The sequence below is a fragment of the Muscardinus avellanarius genome (assembly GCF_963383645.1).
Source record: "Muscardinus avellanarius genome assembly, chromosome: 6".
Classification (NCBI taxonomy): Eukaryota; Metazoa; Chordata; class Mammalia; order Rodentia; family Gliridae; genus Muscardinus; species Muscardinus avellanarius.
In genome coordinates, this window is record NC_137791.1 from 71,255,418 (window position 1) to 71,280,527 (window position 25,110).

Here is a 25,110-nt window from a genome sequence, read left to right on the forward strand (position 1 = left end):
TTCTATCGACTACACTTTACCCTCAATAAGGGTTAGAGTTATGGTCTCAATTTCTATATATAAAGCATCTTTACAGAAATGAAGACTTTTTTCAGTTATATCCTGTGAAAATTAATTTGGGCATACACATACATACATTTACATACATATGTGTACATATGTAAGTAAGTTACTTTACCATTAGAATAAAACTAGACATTAGGGGAACAACTCTGAGTAGTAGTTTTGGTCTTCTTAGAAATCCTCCTCTATGTTGAGGAAGGCAGGTAGAGCTCGCTGAAGGACGAAATGAGGCTGTAGTAAGTTTTCTCATCATCTGTTAATCCTGCATTGCCGGGTCTTACCACCACAGCTACATGCACATCTGCTTCCTCAGCAGCACAGGCCTCTGAAAATCAATGTGTCAGAAACACCAAATTAGCCAGGCATGGTGGAGCACGCTTGTAATCCCAGTGCTTGGGAGGCTGAGACAGGAGGATTGTACAGGTTTGAACCTAACCTCAGCTACTTAGTGAGGCTCTCAGCAACTTAGTAACACCCTATTTTCAGATAAAATATAAAATAAGTCTGGGAGTATAGTCTGGAGGTAGAAAAGCCCCTGGGTTTCACCCCCAGTACCATAAAAAGAGAGAAAGAGAAAGAGAGAAAGAAAGAAAGAAAGAAAAAGAAAGAGAGAAAGAAAGAGGAAGGAAGGCAGGCAAGCAGGCAGGCAGGCAGGCAGGCCGGCCAACCCAAATTACAATGTCTGAGATGTGCAAAGCCATCAGGGGGGGTTTGAAGATACAAGTGAGTTTCCCCTGATTTTTACTGAAGCTAGAAGATGGGCATATCGGGGTTGATTGCATTATACTCTTTTGTATATTTTACTTAAAAAATAAAACTAATTGTACTTGCCAGAATACAATGGCAGCATATCCTATACTTCTGAGCTTCTTAAGTACACTACTTATGAATGCAGGACAGAGCCATGTTCTGTCCCATTACTGTCCTCCATTCCCTCCTGTCAGTCCTACCCAGAACTGACTAAGCTGTTTCCCAAGGGCAAGCTGTAGGAAATAACAGCAGTTAAGTAGATATGAGCCAAAAGGCATCCTATGATCTAATCAGGCCAAGTGCCTGCTCTCGCCTCCAGGCCCCAACATGTCCTGCTCCTGCCTACATGGCCCACCTTTTTGCCTGGCAAGCAAATTCCTATTCTTCAAAATTCAACTTAAAACATATCTTCCAAAACCACCATCATCTTAGGAGTCGGGCATGGTGGTGCATGCTTGTAATTCCCACACTTGAGAGGCAGAGACTGGAGGATCGTGCAGGTTCGAAGCCAGCTGTGCTGGCTTAAGACCCTGTTTTCCAAATAAAAATACAAAAAGTAGGTCTGGGGGTGTAGCCTGGAGGTAGAAGGGCTTCCAGGAACCCCAGTACCACCAAAAAAAACCCCACCATCATCTGTTTTAGAGCATCTCATGTTTTTCTTTAACACCCTGTCACAACAACAGAAATTGGCACATTATTACTTGTTGTTTTTCTCTTTATCAAACTGAGTACCTGTGTGTGAGCGTGGGAGCTGGGGGACAATGGAGCAATAAAAATACAACTAATCAAATTAAGCTAGGTGTTGTAGGAGACACTTTTAACACCTCTAATACACCTTGGGATACATTCCTCTCTATTTATTTCCAATTGAAAAATGATAGCTATTACCTTCTATTAATTTACACCTACTAGTGTCACGTATTACTCTAGCACCAAAGATAGTGAACAAAACAGAGTTCCTGGCTTCCTGGAGCTCTCATTTCATCTAAATCTTCTCAGCAAGCTGGGCGTGGTGGCACATGCTTGTAATCCCAGTACTTAGGAGGCTGAGACAGGAGGATGGCAGGTTCTTAGTGAGGCCCTCTGCAAACTGGTAAGACTCTTCTTTCAAAAAATAAAGAATGCTGGGCGTGGTGGTGCATGCTTGTAATCCCCGTGCTTGGGAGGCGGAGACAGGAGGATCGCACAGGTTCGAAGCCAGCCTTGCTGGCTTAAGAGACCCTGTTTCCAAATAAAAAAAATATAAAATAAGTGTCTGGGAGTGTGTAGTCCGGAGGTAGAAGGGTTTCCAGAAATCCCAGTTCAAAAAAAAAATAAAATAAAATAAAAAATAGGTCTGGGGGTATACCTCGGAAGTAGAATGCCCTTGGGTTCAACTCCAGTACCCAAAACAAAAAATCTCAGCAACCTCAAAGAAGCTGACTTATCCCTATAGCTGGATAACTGAAAGTTAGCAAGTAGTTGGGCTACAATTTGAAACTGCCAGTCTGACTCTACAATCTCTTTAGCAAAGGTTGGCAAATTATAGCCTGGCACCTCCTTTTGTAAATAAAGTTATGTACTGAACACAGCCACACCCTTTATTTGTGTGGCTGCTACTCCAGGACACTACAACTCCAGGACACTCCTACTCTGAGTTTGATCCAAAGAACAGTAGTGTAGGAATCACCTAAAAACTTGTTAGAGATACACCTCGGGGCCCCCAGTATAGAACTACTGAGTCAGGACCCGTGTGATTCTTCTGAAGTGGGTGGGTTTGGATCAAAACTTTCAAGGAAAGAAATAGCAGAAAGAAAGAATTCTAGGCAGAAATAAAACACATGTAAAAATACTGAAAGAATGGAGCAAGTTGGAGTGGCAAACAGGACACATGTCTGTGGTCAGAGATGAGGCTTCCTAGATGGACGGGGTAAATCGGTGAAAAGTACGGAACATTCTGTGGACTATAGATTGGGTGCAACAGGAAGTCTCAGAAGTCTGTCAAGCTTTGGAGAAGAGCTGCAGCCTCTCTCTGAGTGGACTAAAGAAAGGGCAGCAGTGCTTAAAGCGGTTCCTGAAGAACCAACAAGTCAGACCCTGTCACCCTCTCAGAGACCCAGAAGCACACAAGTGCTACTCCCTCTTCATGTGAGAACAGTTCTTTTGGCACACTGTGTAGAAGCCTCATGCTTCCACAGAAGAGGTGGCTGTCTTCTACCTTCCCCTACCTCCCAGCCTGATTGCTTCCAGCAAAGCTTTCCTCTCAACTGGCAACTGTAACCTTGACCAAACTGGGCCACCACAATCCACCTGGGACCTGATGCTAGCTAGTGGCTCTTCCATGGTCAGGCTTCATCACAAGATAACCAAAGGGCAAATTTTGTTGGTAAAATATTGAGAAATTTAAGTAATATTTGTTTACTTAAAACTCTGATCTATAGCCGGGCGTGGTGGTGCATGCTTGTAATCCCAGCGCTTGGGAGGCTGAGACAGGAGGATCGCGCAGGTTCAAAGCCAGCCTCAGCTACTTAGTGAGGCTCTCAGCAACTTAGTGAGACCCTGTTTCCAAATAAAGTATAAAGTAGGTCTGGGAGTATAGCCCGGAGGTAGAAAGCCTCTGAGTTCCACCCCCAGCACCAAAAAAAAAAAAAAAAAAAAAAAAAAACACCATAAAAAACCCTCTGATCCCTTTTCTGTTCTCCAAAAGAAGTTTCTTCGTTTCTCTTTCATACTGAGACATCATTATCAACTCAACTTATTCATGTGGGGGGAGATTTTTTTTAAACTGGGGATTGAACCTCCAGGGCATTTTTCCCGAATTCCATTCCCAGCCCTATTTTACTTTTTATTCTGAAACAGGGTCTCACTAAATTCCCTCACACTTGTCTCAAACCTGTATTCCTCCTGTCTGTCTCCCAAGTACTGGGATTACAGGCATGTGCCACTGTGCCCAGCTCTTAACTTAGTCTTCTGCTCTGCCTTGGCAAGTGGTAACCAAAACATACAGCCAGAAAACAGCAGAAAAGGAACATGGCAGGTGGCCAGTACCTGGCTTCCTTCTAGCTCTATATGATCCAAGTTCTAATCCTTCTGCAAATTGAGGTATGGGGCTGGCAAAAGATGAGGGGGAGGAATAAAATCTTCTTATAGAGATTTAGAAAGCCAATTTCCTCCTCCTCCTCCTCCTCCTCCTCCTCCTCCTTCCTCCTCCTCCTCCTCCTCCTTCTTCTTCTTCTTCTTTTTTTTTTTTTGCAGTACTAGAGCTGGATCCAGGCAGGATCTACCTCCAAGCTACACCCCCAGCTCTATTTTTTATTTTGAAACAGGTCTCACTGAGTTGCAAAGGATTTAACTAAGTAGCTGAGGCTGGCTGCGAACTGCGATCCTCCTGTCTCAGTCTCCCAAATGCTGGGATTACAAGCATGCACCACCATGCCTGGCTAGCCTATTTCATTTTGAGGCTGATTTAACAGTTATCTCTATTCTTTAAAGTTAGGATAATTTCTGGAATTGCAACCTAGGGAAATGGCTTAAATTAAAAGATAAAAGATAAGCCAAGCGTGGCGGCACACGCTTGTAACCCCAGCACTTGGGAGGCTGAGACAGGAGGATCGCACAGGTTCAAAGCCAGCCTCAGCTACTTAGTGAGGCTCTTAGCAACATAGTGAGACCCTGTTTCCAAATAAAATATAAAATAGGTCTGGGAGTATAGCCCGGAGGTAGAAAAAACCCCTGCATTCCACCATGTATGGCTACCAAAAAAAAAAAAAAGCTAAAGACAAGAATATAAAGGAATCATAAGCAGTCTTAGCAGAAGGATGACAATCATTACTATAAACAAAATGCTGGACAAAACAAGGTCCTAGGGATCTTAAGATGAGTTGAATATTTCATTTAAAAATTGACACACTGGGTGGGGAGTTCTAGCCACAAAGCAGATCATTAATTCAAACCCTACAGATATTCACCTTCCAAACTGCTAGGAAAATTAAATATAGACTAGAGATTTTCATCTCTAATGGTTTCCTTTATGTACATGATTAAAGAAAGCAATTCACAGATTAAATCAGCTAAATTCAGAACAAGGCCTATTTCTTTTATTTCCTTTCCAAAGGAGCAAAACATAGTAAAGATCTTCATATTATCATTTTTCAAAAACGCTGCTGATAAACTTCTACCTCACACTGATAGTAAAGCAACCTCCTCACCCTATCACTTAAGCCCCCAAAAGGTCAATAAAAGACTACTGTTGCTTCAAATCAATAAAAGACTAGGTAGAAGTAAGATAGGCAAACATTTATAGTTCAGAGTAGGCTGGGGGTGTAGCTTGGAGCTAGATGAAGTGGTTGTTAAAGTTAATGCTCATTGATGCATCTGTCTGTCTCTCCTCTGGTGAAATCAGATATATGAAAGTAAAGCTTTCCAGGAAACAAAACAAATGATCAGACACTTTGTAGAAACCCTTGGACTTTTAAGTTAATCCAAACCAGGGCATGCAGGAAAGAGGCTAATCCCCACTAAATGTGCTGAGTTTTCAAATCTCAAGGTTAACTATTCACTGTGAATTGGTACTGACTACCTAGATTAAAAAAATTCCAGATGATTTACCAAGAACTGAAGTTTAACAGATACTAAGAATTACTGAATGCCTACTATGTCAGTGACTGGTAGAAATGATACCTTTTCTATTTACATTTACTTGAAGAAATGTATTATAACTTCTGAAGACATTAGATAATCCATACTGTTTAAGATTAAAAATATATATATATAGAAGTTAGGCGTGGTGGTGCATGCTTGTAATCCCAGTACTTGAGAGACTGAGACAGGAGGATCTCAGGTTTGAGGTCAGCCTCAGCAAGTAGTGACTGTCTCAGCAACCTTGTGAGACCCTGTTTCTAAATAAAAATAAAACAGGTTTAGGGGTGTAACTCGGAGGTAGAATGTCCCTGAATTCAATCCTCAGCACCAGACACACACACACACACACACACACACACACACACGCACGCACGCACGCACGAACGCGCACACACACACACAGCTTAACAAATTAGCACTTTCTTATATACTTACAACTCTCACCTATCACATTAGAACAAAGGTTCAAGCCGGGCGTGGTGGCGCACGCTTGTAATCCCCGCGCTTGGGAGGCAGAGATAGAGAGACAGGAGGATCGCGCAGGTTCGAAGCCAGCTACCGCGCTGGCTTAGGAGACCCTGTTTCCAAATAAAAATGTAAAAATAGGTCTGGGAGTGTAGCCCGGAGGTAGAAGGGCTTACAGAAACCCCAGTACCCCCCCCCACACACACACACAAAAAAAACAAAGGTTCAAGAATTAGAAAGGAAAGCATATAGGCTCATATATACTGTCTCAGTAAAGAATCTTGACCAGCAGCCTAGATTTTCCTTTGGGCCTCATCTAAGAAAATCCAGAACAGAAGGAGTGACTAGTTCTGTAACAAACAGGAAGGACTAGAGAAAGTAATTTTGCCCACAAACCACTGAACTGACTCTAAGAGGCCCAAAAGTCACATAGAGACAACTAGGCAAGAGAACAACCTCCTCCCCTCCACCTTATTTCCCTTCCTTAATGTCCTTCTCCAGCCTGCTATCAGAGACAGTTCATCAAAAACAGATAGCTGCATAGTACACAAATCCCTATTCAGGGGATAAATGAAAAGTATGATTTCAGTCAGAAATTCAGAGAAATTCACAATCCAAGGTAAAAAAGAAAAAAGGTCAGTACAAAAAGTGCCCTCAGCCAGGCATGGTGGCGCACGCTTGTAATCCCAGCATTTGGGAGGCTGAGACCAGAGAATCACGATTTGTGGACAGCCTCAGCTGCTTAGTGAGGCCCTTTGCAACTCAGTGAGACCCTGTTTCAAAATGAAGAACAAAAATTAGGGTTGGGGGTACAGTTTGGAAATAGAATGCCCCTGGTTTCCATCTCCAGTACGCAAAAACAAAACAAAACAAAAAAACTTCCCTCACAGCCAGGTATGGTGCACATACTTGTAATACCAACATCAGAAGGCTGAGATGGGAGGATTGCAGTTGGTAGACAGCCTCAGCTACTACTTAGTGAGGCTCTCTGCAACTGAATGAGACTGTTTCAAAATAAAGAATAAAAAACAGGGCTGGGGGTGTAGCTCGGAGGGAGAATGCCCCTGGATTTCACATCCAGTACCACAAAAACAAAACATGTGCCCTCAAATACAAGTTCAGTTACAAATACCAAAACTAAGTCTAATGGGGGATGACTGGTCTCTAAAGAGAATGATCATGAAAGTTGGAGTCCAGTGGGGAGTGTAGGAGAGCTTCCCCAACAGGGGTCTGCAAGTAAAAACCACAGAGACCACCTTCCCCAAGCACCCTCCACCTGCCTCTTCATCCACACTTGTTTCCTCATTTACTATGGTTTCCTTCCATATTTCTCTGGAACTCACATTCATATACAGATGCTGAAGTGTGGGGTTTTAATTTAGTCAAAACTTCAATTGAAGCCAGGTATGGTGACGAACACTTGCAATCACAGTACTTGGGCATCTAAGACAGGAGAATCACAGGTCCACAGCCAGCCTCAGATACCTAGTGAGGCCCTCCACAACTTAGTGAGACCTTGTTTCAAAATAAAGAATAAAAAAAGCCGGGCATGGTGGTGCACGCTTGTAATCCCCACACTTGGGAGGCGGAGACAGGAGGATTGCGCAGGTTCAAAGCCAGCAGCACTGGCTTAAGTGACCTTGTTTCCAAATTTTAAAAAAAAGTATAAAATAGGTCTGGGAGTGTAGCCCAGAGAGGCAGAAGAGCTTCCAGGAACCCCAGTAACACCAAAAAATAAATAAATAAATAAAATAAACAATAGGACTGGGAATGTAGCTCAAAGGTAGAATGCCCAGTACCAAAAAAAACAAAAATACCTACAATTAAAATAATTTATATTTCCAATAAAGTACAATATACACTCTTTTGTGTAATCATCTCTTAAAGTAATAATGCATAATGCTAAGTACTATATATAGTAAAGAGAGCCATGCTGGGTAAAAATAAATCTTTAAATAGGTGATTCATATACAGTGAAGCCAGAGATTTACAACCTGATAAGTGTCTTGGGAGACCAGCTGAGGGAAGACAGAGATGAGGCTCCTATCCTACCCACCACAGGGCAGTGCATCCATTGGAATGACAGGCAAAACTGCTTAAACTATGTCCAGTTCTCTTGTTTTGTTTTCTCCCTAAGTATATCGCTGTATAGTCACAGGTTCACTGTGACTTTAATATGTGTGTGTTTTAAGGGGTAGGGGTGAGTTACTGGGGACTGAACCCAGTGGCATTCTGCCTGATACACACCCATCCCTGTTTATTTTGAAACCAGGTCTCACTAAGTTGCAGAGAGCCCCTCACTAGGCTTTTGAGGCTGGCCACAACCTGTAATACTCCTGGTCTCAGCCTTCCAAGGATTAGGATTAAAGGTGTGTGCCACCATACCTGGCTATCACTGTGACTATGGTACTTAACTAATCATCACCTTGCTTATAGTTGATGCTCACTCCCACAATGGTATCTTCAGTCTTCCTCTGTCATACTCTCACATCATTAGTGTACATGTGTATGTGTGTGTGTGTACATACATGTATAGTGGGGAGGAGACTATAAATAAGGAATAAAAGAAACAAAATTTTCCAGTGTTACTTCCCTACACACAACACACAAGGACTGGTAAGTGAAGAGGGAAGCAGGTCAGGTGCCTCACTGTTTCTTTTCTCTTTTTGGAGGAAAAAGGGATTGAACCCAGAGGCATTCTAACTCCAAGATACACTCCAAGCACTTTTTTTGTCTTTTGTTTCAAAACAGGGTCTCCCTAGGTTGCTGAAAGTCTTGCTACATTACTGCCTTGTCCTCAAACCTATGTTTCTCCTGTCTCAGTCTCCTATGTACTGGAATTACAGTTGTGTGCTACACACTCAAAGCTCACTGTTTTCTTTTTCTTTCCTTCCTTTCTCACCCCCCTCCCCTCTACTCTCACCCTTCTCCTTCCTTCTTTCCTTCTTTCCTTCCTTCTTCCTTTCCTTTCCTTCTTTCTTATGGTACTGGAGGTTGAACCCAGGGACATTCTACCTCTGAGCTATACCCCCAGCCCCATTTTATTTTTTGTATTTTAAAACAGGGTTTTGCTGGGCATGGTGGCACACGCTTGTAATCCTTGCACTTGTGAGGCAGAGACAGGAGGATCATGCAGGTTTGAAGCCAGCCTCCCTGGCTTAAGAGACCCTGTTTCCAAATAAAATATAAAATAGGTCTGGGAGTATAGCTCGAAGATAGAAGGGTTCCATCCCAAGTACCACAAAAATAAATAAATTAATTAATTAAATTAAACAGGGTCTCACTAAATTGCTGAGGGGCCTTAGCTGCTGAGGCTGGTCTTAAACCCTCAACCCTCCTGTCTCAGCCTCCTAAGTACTGGGAGTATAGGCATGTGGCACCATCCCTGGCTTCAATGTTTCTTTTTATAAAAATCAGACAAGCACAGTGGTGCATGCCTGTAATCCCAGTACTTGGGAAGCTGAGACAGAAGGATCATGGGCTAGCACATGCTAACTTAGTGAGATTGTTTCAAAATAAAAATTAAAAAGAACTGGGGGCGTAGCTCAATAGTAGGATATCCCAGAGTTCAATCCCCAGGACCAAAAGAAAAAAAATTTTGATTTTATTTCTCAAGGATTCTCACATAAACTTTTTTTTTTTTTAAAGTTATATGTCTGAGCCGGGCATAGTGGCACACACTTGTAATCCTAGTGCTTGGGAGGCTGAGACAGGAGGATTGCACAGGTTTAAAGCCAGCCTCAGCTACTTAATGAGGCTCTCAGCAACTTAGTGAGACCCTGTTTCCAAATAAAGTATAAAATTGGTCTGGGAGTATAGCCTGGAGGTAGAAAAGCCCCTGCGTTCTACCCCCAGTACCACCAAAAAAAAAAAAAAAAAAAAAAAAGTTATGTGTCTGTAATGCCAGGCCAGCTCCTCCTGTGGAATATGTAACATGAAATGTCTGAGCTGGGCACAGTGGTATACACTCTAGTCATAGCCACTTAGGAGGATCATCTGAGCCTCTGAATTCTAGGCCAGCCTGGACAACACAGCAAGACCCTGCATAAGAAGTAAGAGAAAGAAAGAAGATGGGCAGGCTGGCTGATTACTCACCTAAAGTAACATCTGTCAAAAACAAGATGTTGTTGGTTGAGCATCCAATGCTGTTTGCAATCTTTCGATAACTCTCACTCTCCACTTTGTGTCCAATCTTGGTATCAAAGTGACCATCAACAAGCTGAACAAAGAGAAGGAAAAAGATTAACACTGCCAATATGCTTACAATACACCAAAACTCTTTGTCTTGTATACTACTTCTCTCAGATACATGACAATAGTGATTTCATTTATTTAGTAAGTAAATATTTACTTAGTAGAGAACTAAGTAACTCTAACAAAACTTTATGGAGGCTCCAGAAAAGTAAACAAAGATTTCATAGTAATAAACATCTGGAAGAAAACTACAATCTCAACATATATAAAATTATTATCCACTTGGTTTCCTTTAGCATTCATTTTATATCCAAAATCATTTAAAATACCCAGCCAATCCCAGTACTTGGAAGGCTGAGATAGGAGGATCACAGGTTTGAGGCCAGTATGCATTAACTTAGCAAGATCCTGTTTCAAAATAAAAAATAAAAAGGGCTGGGGTTTAGTTCAATGGTAGAGCATCCCTTGGTTCAATTGCTGGCATCACAAAATAAATAAATAAATATAACAAACATACCCTACATTCTGTTCTTAAAACACTGGCTGCACTTAAACTACATGCTGGACCAAGTGTCACTCCTAATTAAAGATTCTGAACAATAAATACCCTTTTGCTGCTTTATACTTTCAAGAAACTTTCTTTTATTTTCTAATTAAAATATTTTTAATTTACCCTATTGCTGGTATATATCTTTACTATCTTGGAAAAAATTAAGAGTCAAATGTGTACCTTTCTTATTTAATCAACAGTAATTAATATGTCTGTATTGAGCTGGGTGTGGCTGCACATGCTTATAATACGGGTATTAGAAGGCTGAGACAGGAAGACTGCAGATTCAAGGCTGGCCTCAAGCAACTTAGCCACACTCTATTTCTAAATAAAATACAAAAAGGTCTGGGGGTATAGCTCAGAAGTAGAATGCCCCTGAGTTCAATCCCCAGTACTCAAAATAAAATAAAATAAACCCATACTTAGGATCAGTTATTAGTGATGTGATATTCTCAATGTTTCCAAAACTTTTTACAAACTAAAAACAAGCCTAATACTCATGCTCGTAGCAGCACAATTCACAATAACCAAACTAGGTGTTCATCAACAGATAAATGGATTACAAAATTACAGGCTATCCACACAATGGAATTCTAATTCAACATAAAGAACAAAATTATGTCATCTGCAAGAAAGTGAAAGGACCTGGAGAACATCATGTTAAAGTGAGATAACCCAATCACAAAAAGTGAAGGGTCATGTGTTTCTGCTAATATGTGGAAGCTAAGGAGTAACTAGGATACCAGAAGGACTCCAAAAAATGGAGGAGAAACCTCAGTGGAGCCAGCCAATGGAGTTTGATCTAAAAACTGGTACCATACAAATCACTGAAGGAATTACTACCACTGGCTATGGCTAAGTGTACATATGTGAAAATATGTCAATCTCAGTATGGGGAAGGGAGAAGACAGGGGGCACCACGTACTATATACATGTATATCACTATCAACATGATTTACATTATGGTGTAATGCCAAGACATCCTGCTGCCTCGGCATCTATGTGTTGAGACCCCACTCCACATAGTTAATCGGCAAAAAAAGCCCCGAGAAGGAGGTATCGTCTCTGGCCAAAGTACCCCCCACTTTTAGATACCCTTCACTATTATTCCTTTTAACTTTCTACACGAATTGCTCCAGTGATGTGAGATCAGGACTATGAAATCGAGTCCGTGGAAATAAAACTTTCTAATAATTTGTCTAAACGTCCTTGGCTCTGCTCAATAATAATGAGAAACTGGCCAGAATTCAGGTACTGTGATAAGCACCCCAGCTGCAGCAATCACAAATGGCCTCCGACCTTCATCCCTATCCATCAACTCCGGCAAAGTAGCTCAGTTCAAAGTAATCGTTTACCCTTGAAATCCTGCCTAGAGACAGAGAAAAAACCTTGTGTGTGTGACCTTAAAGAAACAACTTAGCTGCCCAAATACAATAGACCCAAAGAAAAAGACTGTTGACTGACCGCATAGTTAGAAATGAATATGACTAAATAAAGGACAGACGTTCTAAAAATATATGTATGAAGGAAAGGAAATACCGTAAGAGTAAGAAAAGCATTTTTGCATGAAGAGGAGCTTATCATAAGAAAATCCCAACTGGGAAAGGAAGGAATTAGAAAGTTAAAAGCAGGTTGCAGAGGGTTTGTGACAGGGAAGTGGATTATTAAAGATGAGTAGGCTTTTAATAGGCTTGTTGTCTAAAGAAGAGTGCTCAGCAGTTAAGGAAATACATCTGACAATTAGAACTAAGAACCTTGTGGTGTTGTTTGTGGTATTTTGTCTGCCAAACTGTGTTGTGAGTATGCTTAAGCTTTCAGATTTAGAAGATAAGATGCCAACACCTGAAGAAACTCCATCACATCCACCTGAATCACATTTCCCCACACTTGCTATATGAACTGAGCCCAAAAGATGAAAAGTTCCAGGAAAAGTTAAGATTCCCCGAGAAGCTCCCAAGCCTTGACTATTCCTGTTTGTTCTGGGAGGCTGCCACCTGGAACTGCTTATCTGCAAGACCTTGGAGAGAAACAGGAGTTAATTCTTTAAAGGCCAACAGCCAGCTGAAAGACACCCATCCCCCCTTTTCTCTTAACTTTACTGGGGAAGGGTATAAATTTCTTGGGGTTTTCGTAATAAAGTGTCATTGGCTCAAAAAGCCTTTGTCCACCTCAGATTCTTTCCAAAGCGTCGTCATTTAGGGACCTAAAGAAAATTCAGTCCCTAAAGGAGAAAGAATCGCTGCAGACAAGAGGCTGCAGAACTCCACCTGCCTTTTGCCCCATCTTTCTGAGGATTTGACCGGGAACGGACAATAACGACCCGACTGAGATTAGTCGGCAACAGTGTAAGACTAATGTGCCAATAAAAGCATATAAAAATAAATAAAAAACAAGCCTAATGATCAAAGACAAATTAAGGCAATATTAAGGTTTTCTTTTTTGTGTGTCTGTGGTACTGGGGTTCCTGGAAGCCCTTCCACCTCCGGGCTACACTCCCAGACAGCTATTTTATACTTTTTTATTTGGAAACAGGGTCTCTTAAGCCAGAAAGGCTGGCTTCGAACCTGTGCGATCCTCCTGTCTCCGCCTCCTGAGCGCGGGGATTACAAGCATGTGCCACCACGCCCTGCTAAGGTTTTCTTTAAAGATTGAATTTGATTATTTCCTTTCTCTCTGCCTTATTTGATAACTGGAGAAAATTTTTATTATTGAACTCAGTAGATAATTATCATGTCCTATCTACTTCTACCTTATTGCTTGTTTCATTAGAGAACAGAAAAATTTATATATGTATTCAGAGCACAATTATCAAAGGCTCTCATTATTGGTTTAATATTTTGATTTAAAAATAAGATGAAAAGAATGTACCAAAATAAAAATATGACAACTTCCAAAGCCAAAGTATTCTCTGTACACAGAGAATCAATTTAGAGCTGAGTGACATAGCTCAGTGGTAGAGCGCTTGCCTAGCACTTGGAGGGCTCTGGGTTCAACCCCTACCACAACCACAGGGAAGAAAATTAATAAAGTCTTGATGCATTTTTTAGCACTGTGCATGATCCTATTTTGAATACCACCTAATTTTTTTAAATATGAAGAGCAAATTTTATTAGCCACTTTATACAGAAGAAATCAGAAATATAAATAAAAATAATGTGTTCTTCTTACCTGATTTCAAACCAAAAGAAGCATTCAATTAGTTTCTTCTGAGTTGCTGACTTTCCAAAACTGATAGGATAGCTAATTTACATGCTAGCTCATAAGTTAGGATATATGTACGTACATACATGCTTTTTAAATAGGTTCTAGTACCACCCTCAGAATCACTTCACATGGATATTAAAGTGCAGATTCCTGATCTCTATTCCAGACCTGAGGAGTCTAATTTGCTAGTAGCTAAGTAGGGAGATATATATGTATATATGTATCCCCCCCCCCCTTGTACAAGGGAATTGAACTCAGGAGCATTTTACCTCCAAGCTATACCCCTAAGCCCTTTTGTTTAAAAAAGAAATTATTTTAAAACAGGGTCTCATCAAGTTACCAAGAGTTCGGCTAAATTGCTGAGGCTGTCCTCCAATCTATAACCCTCCTGTCTCAGCCTCCCAAGTACTGGGATTACAGGCATTATGTCACCACACTCAACTTAAGGATCTATATTTTTAACAAACTCTCCAGCTGATCTTTAAAGGCAAAAAAGTTTAAGAGAGTTTGATCTAAAAACTGAGCCGTGAGTGTTGGTGCACACTTGTAATCGCTGCAGTTGGGAGGTGGAGACAGGAAGATCGCACAGGTTCGAAGCCAGACTCTCTGGCTTAAGAGACCCAGTTTCCAAATAAAAATATAAAAAATAGGTGTCTGGGAGCATAGCCCAGAGGTAGAAGGGTTTCCAGGAACCCCAGTACCCCCCCCCACACACACACACACAAAAACACCCACCACCACCACAACAAAAAAAAACTGGTACCAGGGCGTGGTGGCGGAAGCTTATAATCCCAGCATTCAGGAGGCTGAGACCAGAGGATTGTGGTTCACGGACAGCCTCAGCTATTGAGGCCCTCCACGACTTAGTAAGACCCTGTTTCAAAATAAAGAATATAAAACAGGGGCAGGGGGTGTAGCTTGGAGGTCGAATGCCCCTGGGTTCCATCCCCAGACCTGCAAAAAAAAAATTTTTTTTTTTTGGTGGTACTGGGGTTCCTGGAAGCCCTTCTACCTCCGGGCTACGCTCCCAGACCTATTTTATATTTTTGAAACAGGGTCTCTTACGCCAGCGCGGCTGGCTTCGAACCTGCGCGATCCTCCTGTCTCCGCTTCCCAAGCGCGGGGATTACAAGCGTGCGCCACCACGCCCGGCGTTGCAAAAAAATTTTAAAAAGTAAAAAATAAAAAAATAAACTACCACACAAAACATTTTTCCTTTTCCTATATAATATATTCCCCAATTTTTCTACTTCTTTTATAATCTGCTCATGACTGCATGCGCCCTCCCTCCCTTTGTGTCTGTCTCTCTCTCTCTCTCTCTCTCTCTCTCTCTCTCTCTCTCTATATATATATATATATATATATACATATGCAATTATCTGGGTGCTGGTTCATTTGATAACTATCAGTATATTTTATCATTTAATATTTTATGCGTTGATAGTATCAAAACAAAGGAAGCCAAGTAACCTACCTCAAGAATATCTCCCTCTGTAGAATACCCAAATAAGAGTTTCTGTGCCTCTACACTCCCTGAAGAATAGATATACACCTTCATTCCAGCTTCTTTCCACTTTCTGACTGCTGGAACTACATCTTCAAAGAACCTAGAAAAAAAGCCACCAAGTTAAAATACATAAACACTTCATGAGCCAAAAGAAAATCAGGCAAAATAGATGCCACAGACCTATTTGTGTCCAAATGGTGAAATATATTACTAATACACCTATTACTGGAGTTCCAAGATCACAGCAGATTAGAAACAACTACTGAGTAGACAGCTGCTTGTGTGTGTGTGTGTGTGTGTGTGTGTGTGTGTGTGTGCTTGTGTGTGTGCTTGTGTGAGGTACTGGATAATGAACCCAGGGGTATTCTACCCTGGTTAAAATACTGCTACATTCCCAAGCCTGTTTTATTTATTTAAAAAAAAAATAAGTTGGTGGAACTGGGGATTGAACTCAGGGGCATTCTATCTTTGAGCTATATGTCTAGCCTTATTTTTAATTATTTTTGGGGGAACAAGGTCTCGCAAAATTGCCAAGAGCCTCACTAAGTAGCTGAGGCTGGCCACAAACCTGTGATCCTCCTGTCTCAGTCTTCCAAGTACTATGATTACAAGTGTGTACCACCAAAGCCAGCTATTTATTTTTAAATTTTGAAACAGGATTTCACTAGATTGTGATGGGCCTAAATTGCTGAGGCTAGCCATGGAGCTATGAAGTACTGGGATTAGCAGCATACACCACCATGCTCAGCTAACAGAATGGTTTTTGACAATAAAAAAGGATTATAGCCAGGCATAGTTATAGCCAGGCATAGTGGTAAAATACTGTGATCCCAGTACTTGGGAGTCAGAGATAGGAGAACTGCAGGGTTGAATCCACCCTCAGCAACTTAGCAAGACCTTGTTTCAAAATAAAAAATAAAATAGGGCTAGGAATGCTGCTTGGAGTTAGAATAACCCTGGATTCAAATCTTAGAACCATGGGGGAAAAAAGGGATTATAGATAAAGGAATGAAATAAGATTTTTTTTTAATTCTCAAGGAATTCAAAAACAGAAAACAGCAACAATATAACTTTGTTGTAATTCATAAAAACAAAAGGCTAATTTATGTCCATTGTACTTTAAGAAAGCATGTAAATGCTTTAAGAAAGATCTGTTACTTCCCAATCAAGAAGTGATCAATTGAACTAAATAGACACTTCAAGCCAGGCGTAGTGGCGCACACTTGTAATCCCAGCATTCGGGAAGCTGAGACCTGAGGATCATGATTCACAGACAGCCTCAGCCACTTAGTGAGGCCCTCTGCAACTCAGTGAGACCCGGTTTCAAAATAAATAATAAAAAAATAGGGCAGGGGTTGTAACTCAGAGGTTGAATGCCCCTGGGTTCCATCCCCAGACCCACAAAAAAAAAAAAAAAACTAAATAGACACACTTCACAAAAGAGGTACAAATGGCCAATAAATGCATGAAAAAATGTTCAACATCATGAGCAATTAGAGAGATGCAAGTTAAAACTACAGAGATTCCATCTAACCCTAATCAGAATGGCAATCATCAAAAATTCAAACAACAACAAATGTTGGTGAGGATGTAGGGAAACTGGAACTCTTCTAACACTCTTGGTGGGATTGCGAATTAGTTCAGGCGCTAAGAAGTTCAGTGTGAAAATTCCTCAGAAACTGGGAATAGATCCACCATATGATCTGCTATAACACTCCTGAGTATCTTTCCAAAGGGACTGAAACCAAGAACTACAGTAATATATGCATATCAATATTCACAGAAGCACAATTCACAATAGCCAAATTATAGACCAACCTAGGCGTCCATCAAGTGATGAATGGATTAAAAATTATGAGATATCTGCACAATGGAATTCTCAGCAACAAAATTATGTCATTTTCAGAAAAATGGAAGGACCTAGAGAAACAATGTATGTGAGATTAGCCAATCACAGAAAGTGAAGGATCATGAGTTTTCTAGTATATTGAAGCTAGGGAATAACTCGGATACCAGAAGGACTCTAGATAATGTAGGGAAAACCTCAGTAGAGCCAGAGAGGTGATCTACGGGAAGAAAAGGGAGAAGAGTGAGGATCATTGAAGGAATTACTACCGTCGGCTATGGCTAAGTTAACATATGTGAAAATGCCAATGTCAGCCGCAAGTGGTGGCTCGTAACTGTAATTCCAATACTTGGGAGGCTGAGACAGAAGGATTGCAGGTTCACAGCCAATCTCAGCTACTTAGTGAGGCCCTCTGCAACTTAGTGAGACCCTGTTTCAAAATAAATAATAAAAAATAGGGCTGGGATATAGCTTGGAGGTCGAATGCCTCCGAGTTCAATCCCCAGTAAAAAGAAAGCAAGAAAGAAAGAAAGAGGGAGGGAGGGAGGGAGGGAGGGAGGGAGAAAAAAAGAAGCCTGGCATGGTGGTACATGCTTGTAATGCCAGTACTTGGGAGGCTGAGACCGGAGGGTCGCAGGTTCGAGTGCAGCCTCAGCTTCTTAATGAGGTCCTCTGCAACTTAGGGAGACCTTGTTTCAAAATAAATAATAAAAACTTGGGCTGGGGGTGTAGCCCAGAGGTAGACTGTCCCCAGGTTCAATTACCAGTTTTGCAAAATAAATAAGTAAAAGAAAAGAAAAAAACAATGCCAATCTGAGTACTCCAATATGGGAAAGAGGAAGGACAGGAAGAGGTCCAGGGGAAGGAAGCCACCAAATACTATGTGCATGCATGTTATTGTCACCAGGATTTACATTATGAGGCGAGACTATAATACACCAATAAAGTATATAAAAAAATTAAATGCTCAATGCTTTAAATCTTTGAGTAGCTAGTAAACAAATTACATTTTCTTGGAAATTAATAAAATCAATAGTTTTTATTATACAAAAAAACCCTTGAAGCCGGGTGTGGTGGGGCACCCTTGTAATCTCAGCATTAGGGAGGCTAAAACCGGAGGATTGTGGTTTGCGGACAGCCTCAGCTACTTAGTGAGGCCCTCTGTAACTTAGTGAGACCCTGTTTCAAAATAAAGAATAAAAAATAGGGTAGGGGGTGTAGTTTGTTGGTCAAGTACCCCTGGGTTCCATCCCCAGACCCGCCCCCCAAAAAAACATTGAAAATAAATATATCTTAAAAAATTTAAGCTAGTTAAGGTGGCACACACTTGTAATCCCAGTACCTGGGAGGCTGAGACAGAAGGATACAGGTTTGTGGCTAGCCTCAGCTACTTAGTGAGGCCCTCCACAACTTAGTAAGACCATTTCATAATAAAGAATAAAAAATCGGGCTGAGGGTAGCTCAGAGGTAGAATGCCCTTGAGTTCAATCACCAGGACACACAAAAAATTAATTTCGCCAGGCGTGGTGGCACACGCTTGTAATCTGTGTTTGAGAGGCTGAGACAAGAGGATCGCACAGGTTCGAAGCCAGCCTCAGCTACTTAGTGAGGCTCTCAGCAACTAGTGACCCTGTTTCCAAGTAAAATATAAAATAGGTATGGGAGTATAGCCTGGAGGTAGAAAGTCCCTGGTTCCACCCTAGTACCACCCCCCCCAAAAAAAATTAATTTCATATTTGCCAATCAGCAAATATGAAATTACTTAGCTCTAACTCCTGACATTGAAGTGTCTTTTATCAATGCTACAATTCTTTCTGAAAAGCACAAGGAACTTGGGACATGGAACCAGCCATCTTATTTAAAAGATAACTGGAAAATGTCAAAGAAATATTCTAATGAGTTAAATAGCTTAATATGCTGCATTAGTTGAAAGAAAATTTGACAAGTTCCAAATCAGTCCATACAATTTTAAGAGTGGTAACTGAACTTTTCTGTGTTCCAGCTGCACCACTGTTACTGCTCCAAAGCAGGGCTTGAGACCTGTTAACAGTAATTCATTCTAAGTCTCTAGTTTTATAATAAACCAAAAGAGGACTAACTACTGGTTAAACAATCTCTTGGCTCTACATTTTTTAGTTTTATATAGAGTAAGCTAGCTGATATTTCCAAATCATTGGCATGTCCTAAAATCCCAGTATATCCCTTAAAATGTAAATCATTATGATATACAGAAAGGAATGACATTTCATTTGACAGAAACAAAATAAATATAGGCAGCTTGTAGAGCTTGGGATCTGAAGGTTTATAGCACGTAACAGCCTAAAATCCTAAGTATTTTATTAAGAATCTCTCAGGGAGCTGGGTGTGATGGCACATGCTTGTAATCCCAGTACTTGGGAGGCTGAGACAGGAGGATCATGCAGGTTCAAAGCCAGCCTCAGCCACTTAGTGAGACCCTGTTTCCAAATAAAACATAAAAAACAGGTCTGGGAGTATATCCCGGAGGTAGAAAGCCCCTGGATTTCACACCTAGTAAACACACACACACACACACACACACACACACACACACACACGCACACGCACACACACACACAAAATCTCTCAGTAAACTGGGCATGGCAGCACACGCCTGTAATCCCAATACTTGAGACAGGAGAATCTCAAGTTTGCAGCCAGCATCAGCAATTTAATGAAGCTCTATTTAACAATGAAAAATAAAATAGGGTTGAGTTGTAGCTCAGAGGTAGAATGCCCTGGGTTCAATTCCCAGCACTATAAATAAATAAAGAAATAAAGAAATAATTCTCAGCAATATAATACTTATAAGGAGGTCAAATAAGATTGAGTTCAAGAAAGTCACCATTTTCTAAGAAGCTATTCTAAACAAGGACTAAAAGTCCTTCACCATTCACAAAGCCAAACATGCAGGTTTGTGGAGTTAGTTGGATGAAATCCAGCTTTGAAAAAACAAAAGGACTCCTTGTTAGAATATAAACAATGTTGATTTGCCTATTTTACTAACTGTGCAACTTACAACGGAGTAAAAACTAGTGCGGGGCATATCTGGATTTGGGGCTGGTAAACCATTTAGTCCTGTGAACACCTACTCTGCTTTCATGTGCCCTGCTGTGAATGCCGCCCTCCACATGTGGCCCTGCAGTTGTTTGAGCGCCGTGGTCTTTCGGTCCAGAGACATCTGCCAGCATACATTATCTACCACAGCCTGGATCATCTGTTGCAGGTCATCTAGCCCACTCCTAGAAGCTGCAGGGATTGGAACGACCCCATCCAGATGAGCATCTTCTTCAGCCTTTAAATCAGAGACAAGAATTTTGTTTCTTGCATATTTTAAAAAAAACAACTAAACACGAGACCCCAAAACCAGGTAAACCAATTTATTTCAAATATCACTAGCAAATTATTTTTAAAAGAATAATCCCTAAAAGAAACAGGATTATATTTAATAAGTTTATAAGTTTATTACTTGAAATTTAAACCAAGAAATATGCTGTATGTGAGAAGAGAGCATATAATGATATAACACCTGGTTTGATTTACTCAATAGGATGAACAAACCAGGATTTCAATTATATCTGACCATTTTATCTATAATATTAACTAAATAAAAAAGAAACTAAAAACCCCTCATAAATTAGTATATGCTGGAATTCAATGACGATAGTGAAGTAATGGGACTGGTTCATACCCAGCATCCTCCAATCTCCCTTATCTTGCAAAAACCTTAAAAGCTACTTAGAATAAATGACCTTGTGACAATGCAATTCAATCTCTAAAGTATTGTATATCTTTATATAACATAAAAGGTGAAAAATGTCTATATGTGTCAACATGTATGTTATGTTTGAGACAATAAAAAAGGAAAGAGGAGTATTTCAGATCAATACTGCGTTGTCCTGAAAACTCAGCAAACCTAAATACCCCATGACTCAAAGGATGTGACAATATTTCCAATCCTGACTCCTAATATTAAATGGAAAGGGAACATTAGACAATAATTAGTGTAGTAAAACTAACTTCCAGTGAGTTAGCATTGCACATCATGGAAGATTTTTCCCCCTGAAGCAATTTAATAAGAAACTCAGGAGACTAGGAGCTCCATAACATACAATGTAGAAGGAAAAGACAGAATGAGGACTGGGGTTGGAGGAGAAGAGAGCAGAATGAAGCACATGACACCCAGGTAGGGCTGAAGGCTGGGCCCAGGGTGAGCTGGGCAAGAAGTCTGGAGGGCAGTCAAGGTGAAGAACCAAGGGCACTCAAAAGGGGGCTGTGAGGGTTCATGCCCAAGGGAGAGAGCAGAAAATGATGAGGTACAGTCACTTGGCAACATTAATGAAATATGTAATGAGACTGCACAAAATCTTTTGCATTCCACTCAGAAATTAATACATGATATTTATGTGCAATTTAAGCAACTCCTGAGAGAGGCAATTCTATAAACAAACTGCCATGATCCAGCTGTCTAATTACCTACTGTGAATTCCTAAGCTGGCAAGTCAGTACAACTTCCATCCCCTCTGAATCCAGGGCACTGAGTACACAATATGCTCAGAGCATGTTCTTAGTCCCTAGGCATCCCCAAATCTTAGACTCAGGGGAACATGGGAGAGAAATGTCCCAACCTGTTTCCTCAATAGACTGACATCCTGTTGGCACTCCTCTTCTTCCCAATGTTTCTGCAGATACTCTTTGACATTTTCTTTGATGTAAGGAAATAAAATATCCTGGACAAAAGTATTAAAAAAGAAAAAGGTTAGCTTTTGTCAATTGCACAAGATCAAGTTCTTCTATAATCTCACTTTCATTAACTGTAACAAGTAAATCAATGAAAATTACTGTGGTTACTGTGGTCAGAGGGCCCTGTACAAACTTAAGCACCAGCTCTACCAAAGAACCATCCCTCAGCTCCGTTTTGGTCAAAATCTTTACATCTACTTGCAACTGTAGAATATACATATTTTTCAATTAAATTATGAGGGACCAAGAAATATGTAAACTAGACCAGGAGTTGGCAAACTCCCACCACCTCTTAGCCAGATCTGGTCCACTGTACACTGTTGTTAACCAAGATTTCCTAGAACATAGCCACACACCTATTTACATGTATTTCTGTCTACTCCGGGGCCATAGTGGCAGAGTTGAAGATTTAGACTGAGACCTTATGGCCTATGAAGTCTAAAAGATTTACTATCTGGCCTTCAGAGAAAAAGTCTGCCAACTCCTGAATTATATTGCTAGAGCACATATCCTTGAGGGCACAGATTGTGTGTCTTGCTCCCAATAGTATCGCCAATGAACTCCACAGTATATAACTCAAATACCTGCTGAAAAGATTTTTGCACATGACAAATTTTTTAAAATCAGACTATCTATAAAGTAATGTATACAAAAGTGATATTCAAAACAAATCACTAATAACCTGCCAGTAATGCGTAGTCAGGAACATGATTTCTCTTTAGTCAGCATTTTGTTTAACTCTTTATTTGGTGCTGGGGATTGAACCCAGGACCATGTACATGCTAAGTACCTGCTCTACCAAAGAACCATCCCTCAGCTCCACTTTGGTCAAAATCTTCACATTTACTTGCAATTATAGGATGTACATCTTTTCAAATCAAATTGTAATATGGTCAACAATTTTGTTTCATATCTACTATGTGTCAAGATATGTTAATCCTTTGGTAGGGCGTGGAGAAGTGGACAGAGAAGATAAATAAGTAACAATCCCTTACTGTCAATAAGTTTAAGAAGCAAGTCAGTAAGAAGGGGAGGAAAACATATACTGTGGTGCAAGAGGTGAGTGCAGTTTAGCAGAATGTTGTGGACATCTAGGGTACAGTGTTTGGCAATAGTCTTAGGTATAATTACTCTAAATAAAGACAGAAAATGAATATATACTTGCAGAGTCCAAGTATACATTGCAGAAAAGACTTTACATTTTTTAAAAGAAACATTATAATTGAGTTGAATGTATCTACTTATTTGTTTTGTATGTGGTACTGAGGGTGGAACCCAGAGGCTTTTCTACCTCCCAGCTATACTCCTAGACCTATTTTATACTTTATTTGGAAACAGTCTCACTAAGTTGCTGAGAGCCTCACTAAGTAGCTGAGGCTGGTTTTGAACCTGTGCAATCCTCCTGTCTCAGCCTCCCAAGCACTGGTATTACACACGTGCATTACCATGCCCAGCTAATTGAGTTGAATTTAAAAGTCTGTTTATTTAAATTCATTTACTCTTCTTTTCTCCTAATATTTACTAAATGACCTATGTAGGCAGTCAGGCACTATGACAAGAACTAGAAATATAATCATGAACAAAAACTATACGTGATCCCTAATCTCAAGGAGCCCAATAGAAATAGATAATAAACATTAAAAATTTTAATAAATGCTACAAGTAAAAGGTACCTAATACTTTAGGCATAGGAGAATTTGACTTAGTGAGAGAGGTCAGGAAAGACTTTACTAGAGAAATAACAACAAAACTTATGCTTTAATTTCTCGAGCCAGGCATGGTGACGCACACCTGTAATTTCAGTACTTGGGAGGCTGAGACAGAAGGATCACAGGCAGGTTTGCGGCCAGCCTCAGCAACTTGGTGAGGCCCTCCACAATTTAGTGAAATCCTGTTTCAATATAAAAATAAAACAAGGATGAGGGTATAGTTCTAAGGTAGAATGCTCCTGGGTTTACTCTCAAGAGCCACAAAAATCAATTAATTTCTCAAAGTATAACTGCTTTCATAAGAATACTAAAATGATCAACCATCTTTTTTGCTTTTGTTAGGAGTGCACATAGTTTTCCAGAGGTTACAGGATAAGTAGCATTATAAAAGATCAAATGCAGATGTCTTTAATAGCAGACATTCAAATGATGTACAAAGATATACAATACTACTATCCTAACCATGTTTTCTAAAAATATTTTTTGCAGGCTTGGTGGTGCATGCTTATAATCCCAGCATTTGGGAGGCTGAGACAGGAGGATCAGTTTGTAGACAGCCTCAGCTACTTGATAAGGCCCTCTGCAACTCAATGAGACCCTGTTTAAAAAAAAAAAGAAAAATAGAAATAAGACTGGGGTTATAGCTCGAAGGTAGAATGCCCTGGGTTCCATCCTCAGTACCACAAAAAAATAAATAAAAATAAAATAATATAAAATATATTTTTATTTTTCATAAAATATAGTTATGTTCAAAATGTAATGGAACTGTTGCTGCTTAAAAGTGGACTAATAAAAGCTGGGTGTGGTGGCGCACGCTTGTAATCCCAGCATTTGGGAGGCTGAGACTGGAGGATCGCGGTCCTCAGACAGCCTCAGCTACTTAGTGAGGCCCTTTGCAACTCAGTGAGACCAGGTTTCAAAATAAATAAAAAAATAGGGCAGGGGTTGTAACTCAGAGGTTGAATGCCCCTGGGTTCCATCCCCAGACCCACCAAACAAACAAACAAACAAACAAACAAACAAACAGGACTAATAAGCTGGGTGTGATGGTGCACGCTTGTAATCCCAGCATTTGGGAGGCTGAGACCAGGATCGCAGTGCGTGGACAGCCTCAACTACTTAGTGAGGCCCTCCACAGCTTAGTGAGACCCTGTTTCAAAATTAAAAATAAAAAATAGGGCAGGGAGTGTAGCTTGGAGGTCAAATGCCCCTGGGTTCCATCCCCAGACCCTCCCCCCAAAAAATAAATTAATATAAAAATAAAAGTAGAGTGGTAAACATTTTTCTATGTTTTAATCTCTAATATGATAAATATTGATAGAACATAAAGTCCTTTGGCTCTACAATAATTTTTAGGAGTATAAAGGAAACCTGACAACACAATGCCTGAGAATCACCAAAGGTAAACAGGATTAACCCAGAGAAGAGTAGACAAGATAAT

General features: G+C 40.4%; 1 protein-coding gene across 1 annotated transcript in view; it reads right to left on the reverse strand.

Annotated features, from left to right (window-relative positions):
- Window positions 1-248: 248 nt before the first annotated feature.
- The window catches only part of ENOPH1 (enolase-phosphatase 1), a gene marked incomplete at both ends in the record, with an annotated part of 39,111 nt that continues 14,249 nt past the window's right edge, over window positions 249-25,110 (reverse strand). Inside the window, 5 exons of the mRNA XM_080697338.1 lie at window positions 249-388; window positions 9,994-10,117; window positions 15,321-15,453; window positions 20,310-20,512; window positions 21,846-21,947. Of these exons, the coding sequence (XP_080553464.1) occupies window positions 249-388; window positions 9,994-10,117; window positions 15,321-15,453; window positions 20,310-20,512; window positions 21,846-21,947 (702 nt within the window). The remainder of the gene's footprint in view (window positions 389-9,993; window positions 10,118-15,320; window positions 15,454-20,309; window positions 20,513-21,845; window positions 21,948-25,110) is intronic.